Source organism: Penicillium atrosanguineum (genome assembly GCF_028827265.1).
Source record: "Penicillium atrosanguineum strain IBT 20685 chromosome Unknown utg000003l_segment0_segment0, whole genome shotgun sequence".
NCBI lineage: Eukaryota > Fungi > Ascomycota > Eurotiomycetes > Eurotiales > Aspergillaceae > Penicillium > Penicillium atrosanguineum.
Window position 1 is genome coordinate 2,615,548 of NW_026623135.1, and position 14,189 is coordinate 2,629,736.

Here is a 14,189-nt window from a genome sequence, read left to right on the forward strand (position 1 = left end):
AGCTACGGGCGACAGTATATCACATCGAGTCACATAGTCACAATCAACTTGATCTTTGCGTTGATATCACCGAAAACCGAAGATGGCAATTCAAAATGAAGTTCGCGGTGAGCCCGCTCCGGGTAGCTCACTCAAAGTAAGTCCGAGAACATGACATCTTAAGACTCAAAATTGAAACAAGACAGAACCCAACTTATCCCAGCAACTGTCTCACCTTCCTTAACCCATCAACTCCAACCCCAGCCCAGTCAACCCACGTTCGTCTTAAAATCATAATCGTGGGCGCCGGATTAGGCGGCCTCGCGACAGCTATAGCCCTCGCCAGCTCCGGGCACACCGTAACAATCTATGAACAAGCACCCGAACTTGGCGAAGTAGATATCTCACCCCTTAACAATCCACTCCAAGTTCCGGACTAATAGACCATAGGTCGGCGCCGGTATCCAAATCCCTTCAAACTCAACTCGCCTTCTAAGCAGACTCGGCCTAGACCCTTACCTGGAGAAGTGCGTCACAGAGCCGGAGACGATCTCATTTCGACGATGGGAGTCCGGACGTGTGATTGGTCTCACGCAGCTCATCCCTAATTTCCGCGAGACATACAGGGCGCCGTACTACGTGATTCACCGCGCTAATTTTCACACTGCGCTGTATCGCCGGGCAGTGGATCTTGGGGTGACTGTCAAGCTTGCGGCGAGGGTTACTGAGTATGATGTTGCGAGGACTGGGATCCTTCTTGAAAGTGGAGACTCTGTACAGGCGGATCTAGTTGTTGCTGCTGACGGTATGGGACTCCTTAAGGTTTCCGGGATTTTGTTAACTTTTGCAGGTGTCAAATCTGTCGCGAGACAGCTGGTTGAGAATGGGCCTGCAATTGAGCAAACTGGATTCGCAGCCTATCGAGCAACAGTCGATGTCGCACGTATCAGGGCAGATCCGGAGATCTCTTGGCTATTGGAACGTCCAAATCTAAATATCTGGTATGAGATGAACCTTCCGTCTATGAAACGTCTCCGTTAACACTTGGCCAGGATCGGGGATCAAAGACACGTCATGACATACACGATTGGAGCAGGTAAATCATTTAACATGGTTCTTTCGCATCCGGATGACACGGATCCTTCGACCTGGGATCAAACAACAGCGCTGAGCGATATGCAGCGTGAGTTTCAAGGGTGGGACACAAGGTATGTGATAGTAACAAATATGTATGAATCTCAGCTGACTTTACCAGGCTTCAAAAAATCATCGGCATGATCGAGAAGACCATCAAGTGGCCGCTTGTTAGTTGTGCACCTTTGACGCGGTGGACTACGGGCCGAATCGTGATCTTGGGTGATGCCGCACATGCCATGTTACCATATATGTCTCAGGGTGAGTGACAGACCTGGCTTAGTACTCTATGTATTTCTTGAAGAATTCCTAATTCAAGAATAGGTGCAGCAATGGCCGTAGAGGACGGCGTCGCCCTGGCTCGCTCTCTATCCAGAATCAACAACGCCCAAGATATACCCCATGCGCTCAGCATCTTCGAGAAAGTCCGCATGGACAGAGCAGGGAAGATGCAAGAAGCGAGTCTTTTGAACGGCAAGTTATGGCATTTCGCTGATGGGCCACTTCAACGAGCTCGTGACAAGGCTATGGAGCCGGAGACGCGGGGTGAGCCTTTCAGTCATAGTCCGAATCAATGGAGTGACCCGGCGACGCAGATGTGGGCTTATCATTATGATGCGGAGGTGGAGATTGATCGTGCTTGGGAGAAGGATGCGCGGAGGTGTTGCTTGTAGATTGATAGTTGTGTTAATTTCGAAGATAACAACTAGCCGTGTGTTTCATGAATATATACATAAAGGTTAGACCTCAAATCTTTTTGGTTTCTATCGAACCCTGCGCAGGTGTCAGAGTGGTAACGTAATGGACACGAGATGAATAATTCTGCAAGGAATTCAGCCTCACAGCTACATACTCGAATGAAATTAATGAGTGAATACCCACAGACAACGACTCAACATTCGCGTCGGAACCCCAACTCTCCCCGCCCGAAAGCAACCCGGAAGCCAACCGATCTACCCCCGGCCAATACACCCAAGTTCAAATGGCACATAAACCCCTCAAAACCCCCAGATGTATCTCCTAAGCTATTGAATATACTTCTTAGACTCCCCTTTCTCATAGATTATTGGACAGTCCGACAAAATGCCCCTCCCTTGGAAACGCCTCATCCGCTTCATCGCAACAGATGGACGAACGCTCCGGGGCGAACCAATCCTACCAACACCAACAACAGACCTAGGCTTCATCACAGAACAAGATAAGCTGCAAGCGCGGGTGATTGAAGGAGATGATATCTACGATACGACAGGAAAGACCCGCATCACGGATGAGATTGTGACCGTGCGGACGATTCTGGGGCCGTTGACGCAGGAGGAGGTTCCTATACTGCGGTGTGTAGGGCTGAATTATGCAAAGCATAGTGAGTATTGAATCATTCTCTACGCGTGTTCGCACTCTCATAGGGAGACGATGAGATACATAACCAATGCGCAATTGTCTACCCTCGTGGAACCCGATCGCTTATGAAGTATCCGTGAATATAGTCAAAGAAGCAGGCCGAACACCACCACCCTTCCCTTTCATATTTTTCAAACCAAACACCACTGTGCATGGCCATGGCCAACCAGTTGAAATCCCCAAACTCGCCCAAGACGAACAAGCAGACTACGAAGGCGAACTAGTAAGATCCCAACCCACACTCCACTCAGACACCGAACTAACCTGAACTAAAGTGTCTCATAATCGGCGAGCCGGCCAAAAACGTCCCCATCGCCTCTGCTCTCTCCCACGTTGCAGCCTACACGGTCGGTAACGACATATCCTCCCGTAAGCTCCAACGCGACCCCGCCCTAGCAGGCCGTGTCCCGCAATGGGGATTCTCCAAGGGCTTCGATACCTACGCGCCACTGGGACCGTGTCTTGTTGCTGGGAGCGAGATTGCGGATCCAGGTACGTTGCTTTTGAAGACGGTCGTTGATGGGGAGGTTAGACAGGAGGAAAGCGTGAGTGACTTGTTGTTTGATTGTGCGTATTTGGTCTCGTATCTTTCGCAAGGGACGACGTTGCAGAAAGGGTGTGTTATTATGACGGGGACGCCTGGTGGTGAGTTTTCCTTTCCCTCATCTTTCTTTGTTCTGGGCATGGAGAATGGCTAATGGGAATAGGTGTTGGGGCTGGACTTACGCCGCCGAGGTATCTTGTACCAGGGACGCAGATGGATGTGTCGATCTCGGGGATTGGAACTTTAAGAAACGGTGTGGTTTTTGAGTGATAGCCAGAGACGACGGCCATCACCTCCTATGTCGAATACGAGATTATAGAGATGCTCTTTCAATCCCCAATCACACGATAGGCCCATCCTGATATGGTTACGGCACCTTCTTCCAAAGGTCTACTAGTAATCAAATAACGAATCAGTAGACTGGGCTTGCAAGAGCTGCATGATCTACGTATAATGTGATGCGTTCCAAGGAGGGTTTGTCCTCAAGCTGTCCAATTTTCAGCTCTGTAAGGCCCAAACTCAAAAGTCAAGAACGGAGTCGTTCTCATCCCTAAATCAATAGCTCTTCATATAAAACCAGTTCAGCACAGCCACATGTTTAAGGGGTAAGCTCAAAATACATTCTAGGCAGGCACATGAGCTGTGGAATGTAGATCCGCACAGCCATCACTGGGCAAAGCCAGCCCCGGCCCGATGATTGGATCGGACACGGCTCGTGTCTCGCCCCTTTCCACCGTGCTATTTCCAGCTATGTCTTACATGTCTCATAGCTACGAGAAGAAAACTTTACGCAATAGAAATAGTATGGGATAGTGTGTTGTAAAGAAGAAATTTGATTCAACGTTCAAACTGGAAGCTAGTCAAAACCACTCCAATCGCCGAGCATTGCATCGTTCTTTTCTCTGTCACATAAGCATAATCTTCGTAGAAAACATCACACTCCCCCGCGTACGGCAACGAGACATGCTAAGACAAACTTGACACGCTCATTGCGCAGTACATGAAAAAAGAAAAAAAGGGGGAGGCGGGACTTTTGGACGGGTAGCATCTCGTAGGTAGTATTGACACAAGTCTCTGAGGAGAAGTAGATTCTATGAACAGGAAAAGGTTCTCAAAGGATAAAAACGCAACCCACTGGGCGCGCGGCATAAAAAAGGGGTGTTTGTAGAGAATGGAAGAAAGGTAGAGGAGGGCCCGAGAGGGAAAACAATCGGGAAAGAAGTGAAAAGCATGAAAATAGTCATCGAGACCATAAGAAATGTGAGACTTGTCCAATCTGCCGGAGATCGTGCCCTAATTTTTCATAAAACCCAGAAATTCAAACTCCAACGTGCACGGTCGACGTGGCTGGGGAGTTTAGTTGATGTACCAGGTGGCATCGGAGAGACGGCCCTCGGAGAGAGAGGCGAAGGCCTCGAAGAAGGCGCGAGAAAGGTCGACGGAGCCGTTGTCGCAGCCCATGCACTTGTCGACGACCGTGCCGGTCTTGGTGACGCCGTTGTACTCGATGGTGACGGTCTTGCCACAGTCGCCGTCGGTCATGATGCCGACGGGCAGGGCGAGAACGAGCTCAGTCTCGCCATCGTTGGTGGTGCCACAGGAGCTGGGGTTGGACGAGGAAGTAGCGGTGTCGTAGTAGGTCATCTGGCCGGTGCAGGGCGAGCCCTCAGAGCAGGAGCCGGAGTAGCCGGAGCTGGAGGTGGAAGCGGTGGACTCAGTGGTGCTGGAGCTGGCAGCAGCAGGGGCAGCCTCAGTGGTGGTGGGAGCAGCGCTGCTGGTGGTCTCAACGGGAGCGGGAGCCTGGGTGGTCTGCTCGGTGGGAGCGGGAGCGGGAGTCGCGGTGGAAGTGCTGGAGGTGGAGGTAGAAGTGGTCTTAGCCTCGGCGGGCTGTTCCTCGACCTGGGCGGGCTGCTTCTCGACCTGAGCGGCCCGGGCGGCGGCGGTGGTGGTGACAGCAGCAACGGCGGGAGCAGTGGTGGTCACAGGGACGACAGTAGCAGTAGCAGCGTCAAGCTGCTCGGGGTAAAGAGTGGTGGTGACATCAATGGTAGTCCAGACGATGTCAGTGACGGTCTCCCACACAACGGCGCGCTTGTCAACAGGAGCAGCGAAACCGAAGGCAGAGTAGAGAGCGCCAGCGAGGGCAAGGGTCTTGGTGATAGGAGCCATTGCGTGAGATATTTGGATTCTTCAAGGGAAAGTGGGGGGTTTGTAATGATTGGATCACTGCACAGCAGGAAAAGAGATCGAAAGCACTCAAAGGAGCGTGAGTGTACAGACGAAATGGAAGAGACCGTTGGTGAGAAAGAAGGGGAGGAGGAGGAAGAAGAAGGGTTTATTAAATACGGGGGACCGCAAAACCCTCACTCGGTACAGACCCACCAACCTTCCACGAACCCATGGTCAACCAACAGCCACTGGTTTCCACTTCACCCACTCAGTAGCCTCCGAGAGTACCTACCTGATCCATTCAGTACTTTCTTCGGTGGGGTGATGTAGTTAGGATCTTTTCTACCTCACTTTCTACTAATCGCATTCTCTGCTACGAGTGTACCTGGTCTCGGAGGGCCCGGAGTCACCTCACGCGCTGATTGGGACCACAAAGTTGCGCCAACGCGAATGGCGCAGGGGGCATCTGTGCCACAACAACTCAGCGGCTGAAGCAGCCGATCCAATTGTCGGAAGTTGGAGAAGGCTCCACCGGCCAAGGCTGGGTACCTGGCAGGAGGCCGAAGCCTAAATTCCTTTTCGATGCCATATCCGGCCATTTCGCATTGAGCGTTTCGCCTCGCGCCTAAAACAACCCGCAAAGAAAGAGAATGGAAGCCAACTGCCTTGAAAACCGTGGCCACACCCTACCCTGGACGGGTCAGAGCCTGCAGTCGGACTTTGTGTGCCTGGGCGGGTCACTGTGGGGAGATGCGATTGGCGAGATGAGCCCCTGCACAGCTAGAGATCTCAGACCGGCTCGTATAACGGGCCTGAGATGACAGGGGGGTCCTGTTCGCCTAATGACGTTCCCCGAGCGGAATACTGCTCCCTCACCGAACCGCGCTTTTTATTCTCTGTGGGTCCGTGGCGCTTGGTGGCGATCATCTCCAATACCCTAGACTACCCGTTCTTTAGTCTCTCAGACTCGCACTTCTTCTTTGAGCCGTTGAAGATGGCAGCAATTTCGACAAATGCGACCTTGTGCGAAATCACCAATCAACCCAAGGAAGGGGAGCCTTTAATGTGACAGGCCCCGATCGCGGGCGGACATGAAACAATCACGATCTCCGCCCAAGTTCTAGACCGGACCGGAATCCTAAGGACCCTGACAGACCAATGACATGCCCAGGGTCTGCATGTCCTCGCCAACACGCTACGGCCCAATCGGTATTCCGATTGGCACCCATCTTTTCTGTTTCTTCTAGTGACTGCTACTCTACCCAGGCGATCGCTGTAGTGTACGGAGTACGGAGTACATACTTAATCACCGGCAGCTGCCATACTCAAATTTGGACTGTGAGAGTCGGAGTTGGTTTTCCTGCTGCGAGACACGTAGCTGGGAGATGCTTGTTCACGTATCATGGGATTTGAGCTCGAATTTTCCTTTTCCCTTCAGTTTACCGAGGAACTAGAATTCCAGATCTTACCGATCACTCGGCACGATCAAAAATGTAGAATGTATGCGCGGCATGCTGACGATGCGATCGTTTCAGCTGTCATCACATACCTCAATACGCTAGCTCGGCGGCTAGACGAACCATTCAAAGCCCATTCAAAGCAACATACCCTTCACAACCTCGAAACCGGTTTATGATCTCGAAGCACATTCTTTTCTTATTGAAAAAGTGTATAGCGAAATGGCAAACCCGGAACGGTCTCATGGCCCAACGCCACTTGCAAGGAAATCACATCCAAATCGAATGATCCCGAGCAACAACGATACAATGGAAAAGAAAGCACTCAGAAACAAGTAGCTAGAAGGACATCAAATCCCGAGCTCTCATCTCGTGGCGAAAAAGAATGGTGTTCGGGACTTGTCCGACTGCAACGGGATGCGGGATACCTTCTTCAAACGGGAGCTGAAAAGTTTGGTCGGCTTTTGCTTTCAGCGGAGTCTATTGATCGGTTAAATGACTTGGTTCGAGGGGAAGAATGGAGCCGCCCCATTTTTATGTTCTTCCGCTCTTCCAATTCTTCTATTCAAAGGGTTGAACAGATGTGTCAGCGCCGGATATGGAAGGCGGGGGTGCTTGGACCGTGGGTTCGTTAGAGTTCGTTGGAGATGTCGGAGGGATTCGGATGAGAATATCGATGATGAGCAAATTCTATAGTGGATGGGTTGCCCTGGTGAGGGTGTCGACGAGTGTAGGTATAGTGGTCTCTTTGGCCCTGGGAATGGGTCCTATGACAAGGCAGTACGATTACGAGAGACGACTGACGAGAAGAAAAGGTAGCAAATGACGATGTGCATTCTATCGGTTCTATGAGTAGAAAAGCAACGGAAAGATCTAAAAAAGCAAAACGGAACAGCGAAACTCAGCCAATAACCTCAAGATCAAAGCGAAAGTTGACCGAACTCCCGGACATCGAAGGCCAAGTATAAATCCGTTTGATCCGTCTAGTCCCACGATCAAACGCACCCAGTATAAGGTACCCAACCACCTTACCAATCCTTGTCCCCAACAAAGCATCACACTGTGGTGTGCCAATGTCCCAAGCCCGTGGAACCCAACTCGGCCACTCTAACCCATAAGCCTCGGTATAGAGCTCAAGTTGAACGAAGTCAAGTGTTTCTTGATTAACCACGGTTCTCACAAAAACATATCTCAACCCATCGATCGCATGGTCCCTGGTATATAGAGCTTGGGTGACCTGGGATATTGGCGGCGCAATGCAGCCCTTTTGTCTCTTGATGGTGCAGAGGGCAATTGCTCCTTCGGCAGTAAATCCATCCCATGTGCAAGTGATATCGTCATTTGAGCCGGCATAGAAGCGAGATACGTTACCTGGAATAGTTATGTCCACTTTATCGGGATCTATATCACCCAGGCTCGTCCTTTCCCCCCGGCGGAATGTAAATCCTTTATCCGCGAGCTGCTGCCAGGTTAGTGTTGATTTGGTAATATGACAGTTGGGTTCTTGAGGATCGTCTATCCAGCGGCGGATCCGTGCTCCCCATTCTTGAAACTCACTGAAATCGATGGATTGGATCGTTATTCGTAGAGCGGGTGGAGTTATATCCTCAATTAGAGCACGTCTCCCAGCTGAAGAGCTCCCTTCACCTGTGAGACTCTTTGTGGCCTCTACCGCTTCTCTCTGTACGGCTGCTGCCTCCTCGGCGGCAGGTCTCTCTTCTGGAAGAGTGGGCGGTACAGGGCCGAGCTCAATGGGGCTTCGCTCTTTGTCTGAGCTACTTGGGCAGCAATAACAGTTCAACCCGTGGATGAGGTCTCTGGCAACCTCATTCAGATGACGAGCCATGATGGAAATACTTAGAGCATGCGCTTGGTTGGACTATTGCTTCAAATTTTCGAAGGATGTCTATGATTGATAGTTGATGGTTGACGACGCCAACTGAGTTAGATGCTCGAGCCTTTAAATGTAAACGATGACATTGTGCGTATAAATGGGATAGTCGAACTAAGACTTGAAACCTTTTGAATCGCTTTGTTGGTATGTTCGAGCTTTAACCATTGTCTCCGAACAAAAGAATTAATTCCCCGAACATCTAAAAAATTAATAATTGAAATAATATGAAAAATTTACATAATACTAAAATATAATATATTTTAAGATATTATATGAGTAAGTTTATAGGTGTTTGTTCTCATTTATTAGTAAATTTCTGATTTACTAGAATAGCTGCAAACCAAAGTTCTTTATCAGCTTTATTAACAAATAGAGTAGGTGATTGTTTATTAACTGTACAGAACAAATCAAGCTTCTGCACTAGCTCTACAGCCATCCACGACAGAACCGCATCGATATGGTTAAGTTTGATGTGGCCTGGTCTGGAACAAAAGGTTCAAGATCACTTGGTACTGTAACGGGATATTCAGAGAGATCAGTGTTTAAAAGAACTATGAAACGCCTGACGCTCTATCGTAAGCAATAACGGTCCGTAGCGGCAGTCCACGGAGTGCTAATGTATTTACTGAGACCGAGATAAGTGCTACATGAATTTTAAATTTGAGATACTGTGAAATTGTCGCTAAGAATGTCCGCTTGTAAACTTCGATCTTGAAACTATTATTCGTAATATCCCATGCTACCCTATCCCTACGCAAAACAACTTTCACCCTTCATCCTTCAATCTGCAGCGTTCCTTCATCGATCTCCAGCGCCAGCAATTTCTTAGTAGGCCGACTCTCCGCCCGATTTGAACGATTGTTCAACAAGCCCAGAATCGTTTCCTTGAAGTTCTCCCCTAAATCTTCCCACACAAACTCTGGGTTCAAAGCCTTGATGAAAACACGCATCGCAGTAACAGGGACATTAATAATCGTGCAGACATCTTCGGCAGAAAGTTTCCTCTGCATCGTGGTGATGAAGCTAGACTGCAGCGAAGAACTGAACTGCGCGAATTGATCTTCTGTAATTGATTTGCTCATGGCCGTTGTCTCCGTCCGGGGCTTCTCGTCTGAATCGACGGCTGCGAGCGGTGTTGACTTTTCTCCCGTCAGGATTTCATGAAGGAAGGCCTCATCAAGAGGCTCAATTAAATCGCCATATTGTCCTTCCTTTCCAACTTGCCAAGGAACACGGCGTGTTTCTGCATCGCCCAGAACTCGTCTGGTAAGTTCTAGATTATTGGTCTTGGTAGTTTCGTCAATGTTGTCTCCAAAATCTGCGTTCAGAAGATCATTGTACACCCTCATGCTTTGAACTTTCAAGGATGCAGGCTTGATATGCCAGAGAGAAGCGATGTCGGCTTGTTTGTACACAATGTCCTCGCAGAAATGCTTCACATCGGCCCATTCATTATTTTGGCACGCTTCCGATACCTTGGCTTTGAGCTCGCTAAATGTAGCCGAGCGCGTGGTGTAGATATTGGCGGCAATAGTATCATCGTGGACGCGCCGTTCACCTCCGTTGGCGAGATGTTCCAGATACATGATCATCTTGGTGTAGCCCCCACTCTGCTTTTCTAATTTGTGCGGAAGCTCCCCAAGCAGACGGGCTGCAACGGCTGCGATATTGGTATTCTCCATCGTAAGCATTCGCATGAACGCGGTAATAATTGTGCGAGAATGGTCGAGCTGAATGTTTCGAAGCTTGCAGAACTTGACCATCTCATCTGCATGGCTTGATTTGACCGCAGTCATGTCTTCGTTCTTGGTAACAACACGGACAATGGCCTTGTCAAGGAGCTTCTCCAGATTGTTGTAGAATTGCTTGAGAGGCCAGCCGGTGTAAGGATACAGAGAGACCACGGTTTCATACCAGATCCACCCAACGTCAGTTGTGGGAAGGTCATATTGCGGAATTAGACCAAACAGCTGCCAGACCATGCTGAGAGGACGCACTCCTGAGCCTGCTATTGTCAATAGATTGCCGAAGAGTCCTCGCATCAATCTTGTGACGGTATCCTCGGCTTCCTCTGACACAACTGGCGTAGTCGTCCGCATCGCCGCGAGCTTCCCCATGGCTGCCATCAGCAATGCGCTCATGAGATGACCGGTTTCTGGACTGCTAGATTGAATCTCATGTTCTCTGGACGCCACTGCTTGACTAAGGGTGGATCTCATTATAATTCTTAGGGCAGCAATATGTGGTTCGTTGCACTTCTCCATCCATCTCACAGTGTAAGGGCTTTTGAGGTTCACGAATTCATCCCAGCAGACCCAGGCTAACATCGATCCGGTTCCCGATCCTTGGCTCAGGTACGGCAACGCCAAAATTGGATGCGAGGGTCCGACTTGGCTTTGAAGTGGGCCATCATGGTGGGTCTGAGACTGCTCTATGATGATTCCTGCGTCGAATCCTTCGAGGTGTAAAACTCTTGAGTCGAGATCGCAGCATGGACTGTAACGAGAGGTCAGCGCTGAAGCTCTTTTTGGGACTTTCCAATGATGAAGAGGAGCTTTTCAGAAGACAGAAAGCTTTCGGAAAGCAGGTTTCACATACCTTGCATCGATGGCTTGGCTTTTCAAATTACGTAGGAGCCCGTGGTAGGATGTTGTCTTAATATTCAGAAGCATGACACCCATATCCCCCGCATATGTTTCGAGGTATCCTGCCAGAGTGTCAAAAGTCATGGACTTGACAGCCTCGACATTACCTTGAATCTGGGTTTGACGAACAAGTCTCTTGAGATCGTGTGTTCGCTTCGAAGTGGTTTGAGAAGATATCATATTGGCCAAGCTTGAGATCAGTGGCTCGAGAGCCACTTGCATCTCCTTGGTAATCTTTCTCAATCTCCCAAGCATATCGTTCTTCTTCTTCGCTGAGTCTGGGTCTGCCGCGTTGTACTCCTGGGTTAAGAACTTAGTGTAGCTGTTCCTCAATGGAGCCGCCACGGTGCTGATCTTTATTGAGAGTGCAGACACTAAGACCTTGGAGAGATCCTGCAGATCTTTTTGGTTCAAAATCATTTGTAGTTGGGGAACTGCTGCTGATATGTCCTCTTCCAGATCTTGGACCTGGTCGACAGAAAGGTCTTCGAACAGCTTCTTAAGATGTTTAGGCTGAACGAATTGGCCTGAAGAGGGCAATATGATCGGATTTGCATCGCCGAGTGTAGCCATACGCTCAATTCTTGGATCTAGTATGGATTCCACACCTACAGATTCAAGAATGGATGTCACGTCTGCGCCAAATTTAATTCGCGACGTGTTAATGTGCGCCCGATTAGCAAGGCCTCGGTAGAAGTAATACTTGTCGGCGATTTGAATCAGGACCAAGGACTGTGGCCCTGCAAGCGCTGTCACCGCATTGATGTTTACTGAGTTCATCAACGCCAGGATTTCGTCGGTATTCTTGGGCTGGTTTTCTGGACTGAGCTGCACGATGAAGAGCGCGTTGATTCTGTATATACTGGCGAGATTGCGGGCATTATCGGTCATTCGGTCGTCGACAATAACTACAGCACTCTTCAGTTGCTTATAATAATTCTGGATAGCATTGTCGTCGATGAAAGGAACATTTGTAGGGCATGTTCCTGTAGCCAATAAAACTGGGCCTTGAAGCTGGGAACCAAAAATGCATGGCAAAACAACGGCGGATGGCTGCGTTTTTGGGATAAGCTTTTTGTCTGGCAGCTCGAATTCTAACCCAGTCCCGAAACGTATGATTTGTGTATTTTCTAAATCAAAGAAGGAAGGGAGAGTGGCCGAATCGGTGGTAAACAGCGCATTTTCTTTGGTGATCTGGCACAGTATTTCTGAGTTCGAGCTTGTTTCATCGTTGGCCGAGTCGCTCAATGTGATTGCTTCTTTAAACTTATTAGCTCCCCAAAGTCCACTGATGTGATTCTGGGAACACCTACTTCTGGTAGCTATTAGAGGAGCAGAGATGGTGAAGTCGGCGCGCTGAATTGCTTCCGGGAAGCAAGCGCTCACCAACTTATTACTGTGACACATCATTCCACGGTCTGTAGTTGCCTTTGGCAATATAGAGCAGATCAAGGAGCCTTCATCCCGCTTAATTACCAGTGGGCAACAAATGGTCGCGTCTCCAATTGTCGCTGCATCGAGTGGAACCGGAACGATGTAAAGAACCTGCCAACCACGATTAATCAATGTCAAAGCACCATAAATTTTTGACTGACCTTATCGACATGATCGGCAACAAGCAATGCAGGGTTGGTCCCCAGGAACCTTGTTATAAGGGTAGATTGGTAGCCAGAAATAAACACGCAGATTTCTTCCTCTGTGAGGGTGTCCATGTTGATCTTGACATAATCTAGAAGATCCTGTCCGTTGAGAATATCACCACTGTGAGTGATTCCGGGAAATGTGTCTCTTGCAAGCCAGCAACATGCGTTATATGATGCATCAGCGAAGCAGAAATCGTAGTAGGTCGGAGTCCTTTCAGAGACTGCTAAGATTGTGATTTGGTCCGACACTATCGGGATCTTGAATGTAGAGGCTGGTGCTTGCATGATTTGGAAGTCCTCGAATACCCCTGCTAATGCTTAGTACTCACTCTTTGATCGAGGGTGGAAGAAGTGGAACGAGAGAAGACTTACTCAGGTGAGACTTGAAGCCAGCCATACGTCTTAAAAGGGTCTCGCCCATCTCGCCCAGATCGACAGCATTGAAAAAGTAGTCTTCCGGGTAGGAAGAAATATCGATTTCGTCAATACCGTTGTCTGTCCGACATAAAAGAAGACGCTCAGGACTAAAAGGGTGTGCAGAGCCGACTGGAAGATCCTCGAGGATCTCGCGAATGCGAGCCTTCGACGATGCGAGCGGATCGAAGAAGGTTTTTCTGACTCTTTCCATGGCGGCTAGTCGCGAGTTGCGAGGTTCGAACTGAAAAGATCAATGGAAGTTCTGTTCGCCGGATTATGGCGCTCTTTTGTACTTGATGTTTTCCCAAAAGTTCCCCGCGTGAGTCACGGCGGCGACTGGAATAGGTAAGAACGATGAACTAGTTACATTTAGTGTATAAACAACGCCGAGCCCTTGTTGTACTGTAATGAATAATACAGTGTCAAATGTATGGCATTTTCCACTAAATACGCAGGGTTCAACGAGCGCCTATCTTTCTTGGCATTCAGCCCCGCTCTAAACCCCAGAGTGAGGCTGAGAATAGACATACCTAGATCAATGATCTCCCATTCCCATCTCGCAGCAACATAGCTCGGGGAGATCACACTAAGCTTTTGATTCTCCACGCATCTTTTAAGCAGGTGTACGATACCTACTTGCATGAGATGGCAATCGACTAAGACCCATTCTCGTATCAAAGTTCTAAGCGCGTAACGATCCTATTACTGCATGAGTCATAGGACTCTTGCTTGGAGGCTGAAAAAGGTGCCCGCTGTATGTATCGTGGGTAAGCAATAATCCTTTTTCCTATTGTGGCTGAGTCGTTTAAACTTCTCGCGATACGCTACACGCCGTCTAGCTCATCCGAGTCGGCCTCTTTAACAAACACTCCCTTTACCTTTTTCGACAACAGAATTTTTCCCAGGACG

General features: G+C 49.1%; 5 protein-coding genes across 5 annotated transcripts; 2 read left to right on the forward strand and 3 right to left on the reverse strand.

The window, feature by feature from the left end:
* Positions 1-82: 82 nt before the first annotated feature.
* Positions 83-1,787, forward strand: N7443_004414 (uncharacterized protein; the record flags this gene model as incomplete). The annotated part of the gene is made up of 7 exons (XM_056884470.1): positions 83-136; positions 186-374; positions 430-784; positions 830-980; positions 1,032-1,187; positions 1,235-1,374; positions 1,438-1,787. 7 exons carry the CDS (start codon positions 83-85, stop codon positions 1,785-1,787), a joined length of 1,395 nt encoding a protein of 464 aa, XP_056742748.1.
* Positions 1,788-2,196: 409 nt separating this feature from the next.
* N7443_004415 (fumarylacetoacetate hydrolase family protein) lies at positions 2,197-3,325 on the forward strand (the record flags this gene model as incomplete). Its single annotated transcript, XM_056884471.1, has 4 exons — positions 2,197-2,473; positions 2,598-2,734; positions 2,787-3,156; positions 3,219-3,325. 4 exons carry the CDS (start codon positions 2,197-2,199, stop codon positions 3,323-3,325), a joined length of 891 nt encoding a protein of 296 aa, XP_056742749.1.
* A 1,086-nt stretch (positions 3,326-4,411) lies between these two features.
* On the reverse strand, positions 4,412-5,224 carry N7443_004416 (RlpA-like double-psi beta-barrel domain-containing protein; the record flags this gene model as incomplete). The annotated part of the gene is made up of 1 exon (XM_056884472.1): positions 4,412-5,224. One exon carries the CDS (start codon positions 5,222-5,224, stop codon positions 4,412-4,414), a length of 813 nt encoding a protein of 270 aa, XP_056742750.1.
* A 2,358-nt stretch (positions 5,225-7,582) lies between these two features.
* N7443_004417 (uncharacterized protein) lies at positions 7,583-8,527 on the reverse strand (the record flags this gene model as incomplete). The annotated part of the gene is made up of 1 exon (XM_056884473.1): positions 7,583-8,527. One exon carries the CDS (start codon positions 8,525-8,527, stop codon positions 7,583-7,585), a length of 945 nt encoding a protein of 314 aa, XP_056742751.1.
* Positions 8,528-9,348: 821 nt separating this feature from the next.
* On the reverse strand, positions 9,349-13,491 carry N7443_004418 (uncharacterized protein; the record flags this gene model as incomplete). Its single annotated transcript, XM_056884474.1, has 5 exons — positions 9,349-11,071; positions 11,174-12,479; positions 12,534-12,765; positions 12,816-13,171; positions 13,236-13,491. 5 exons carry the CDS (start codon positions 13,489-13,491, stop codon positions 9,349-9,351), a joined length of 3,873 nt encoding a protein of 1,290 aa, XP_056742752.1.
* Positions 13,492-14,189: the final 698 nt, after the last annotated feature.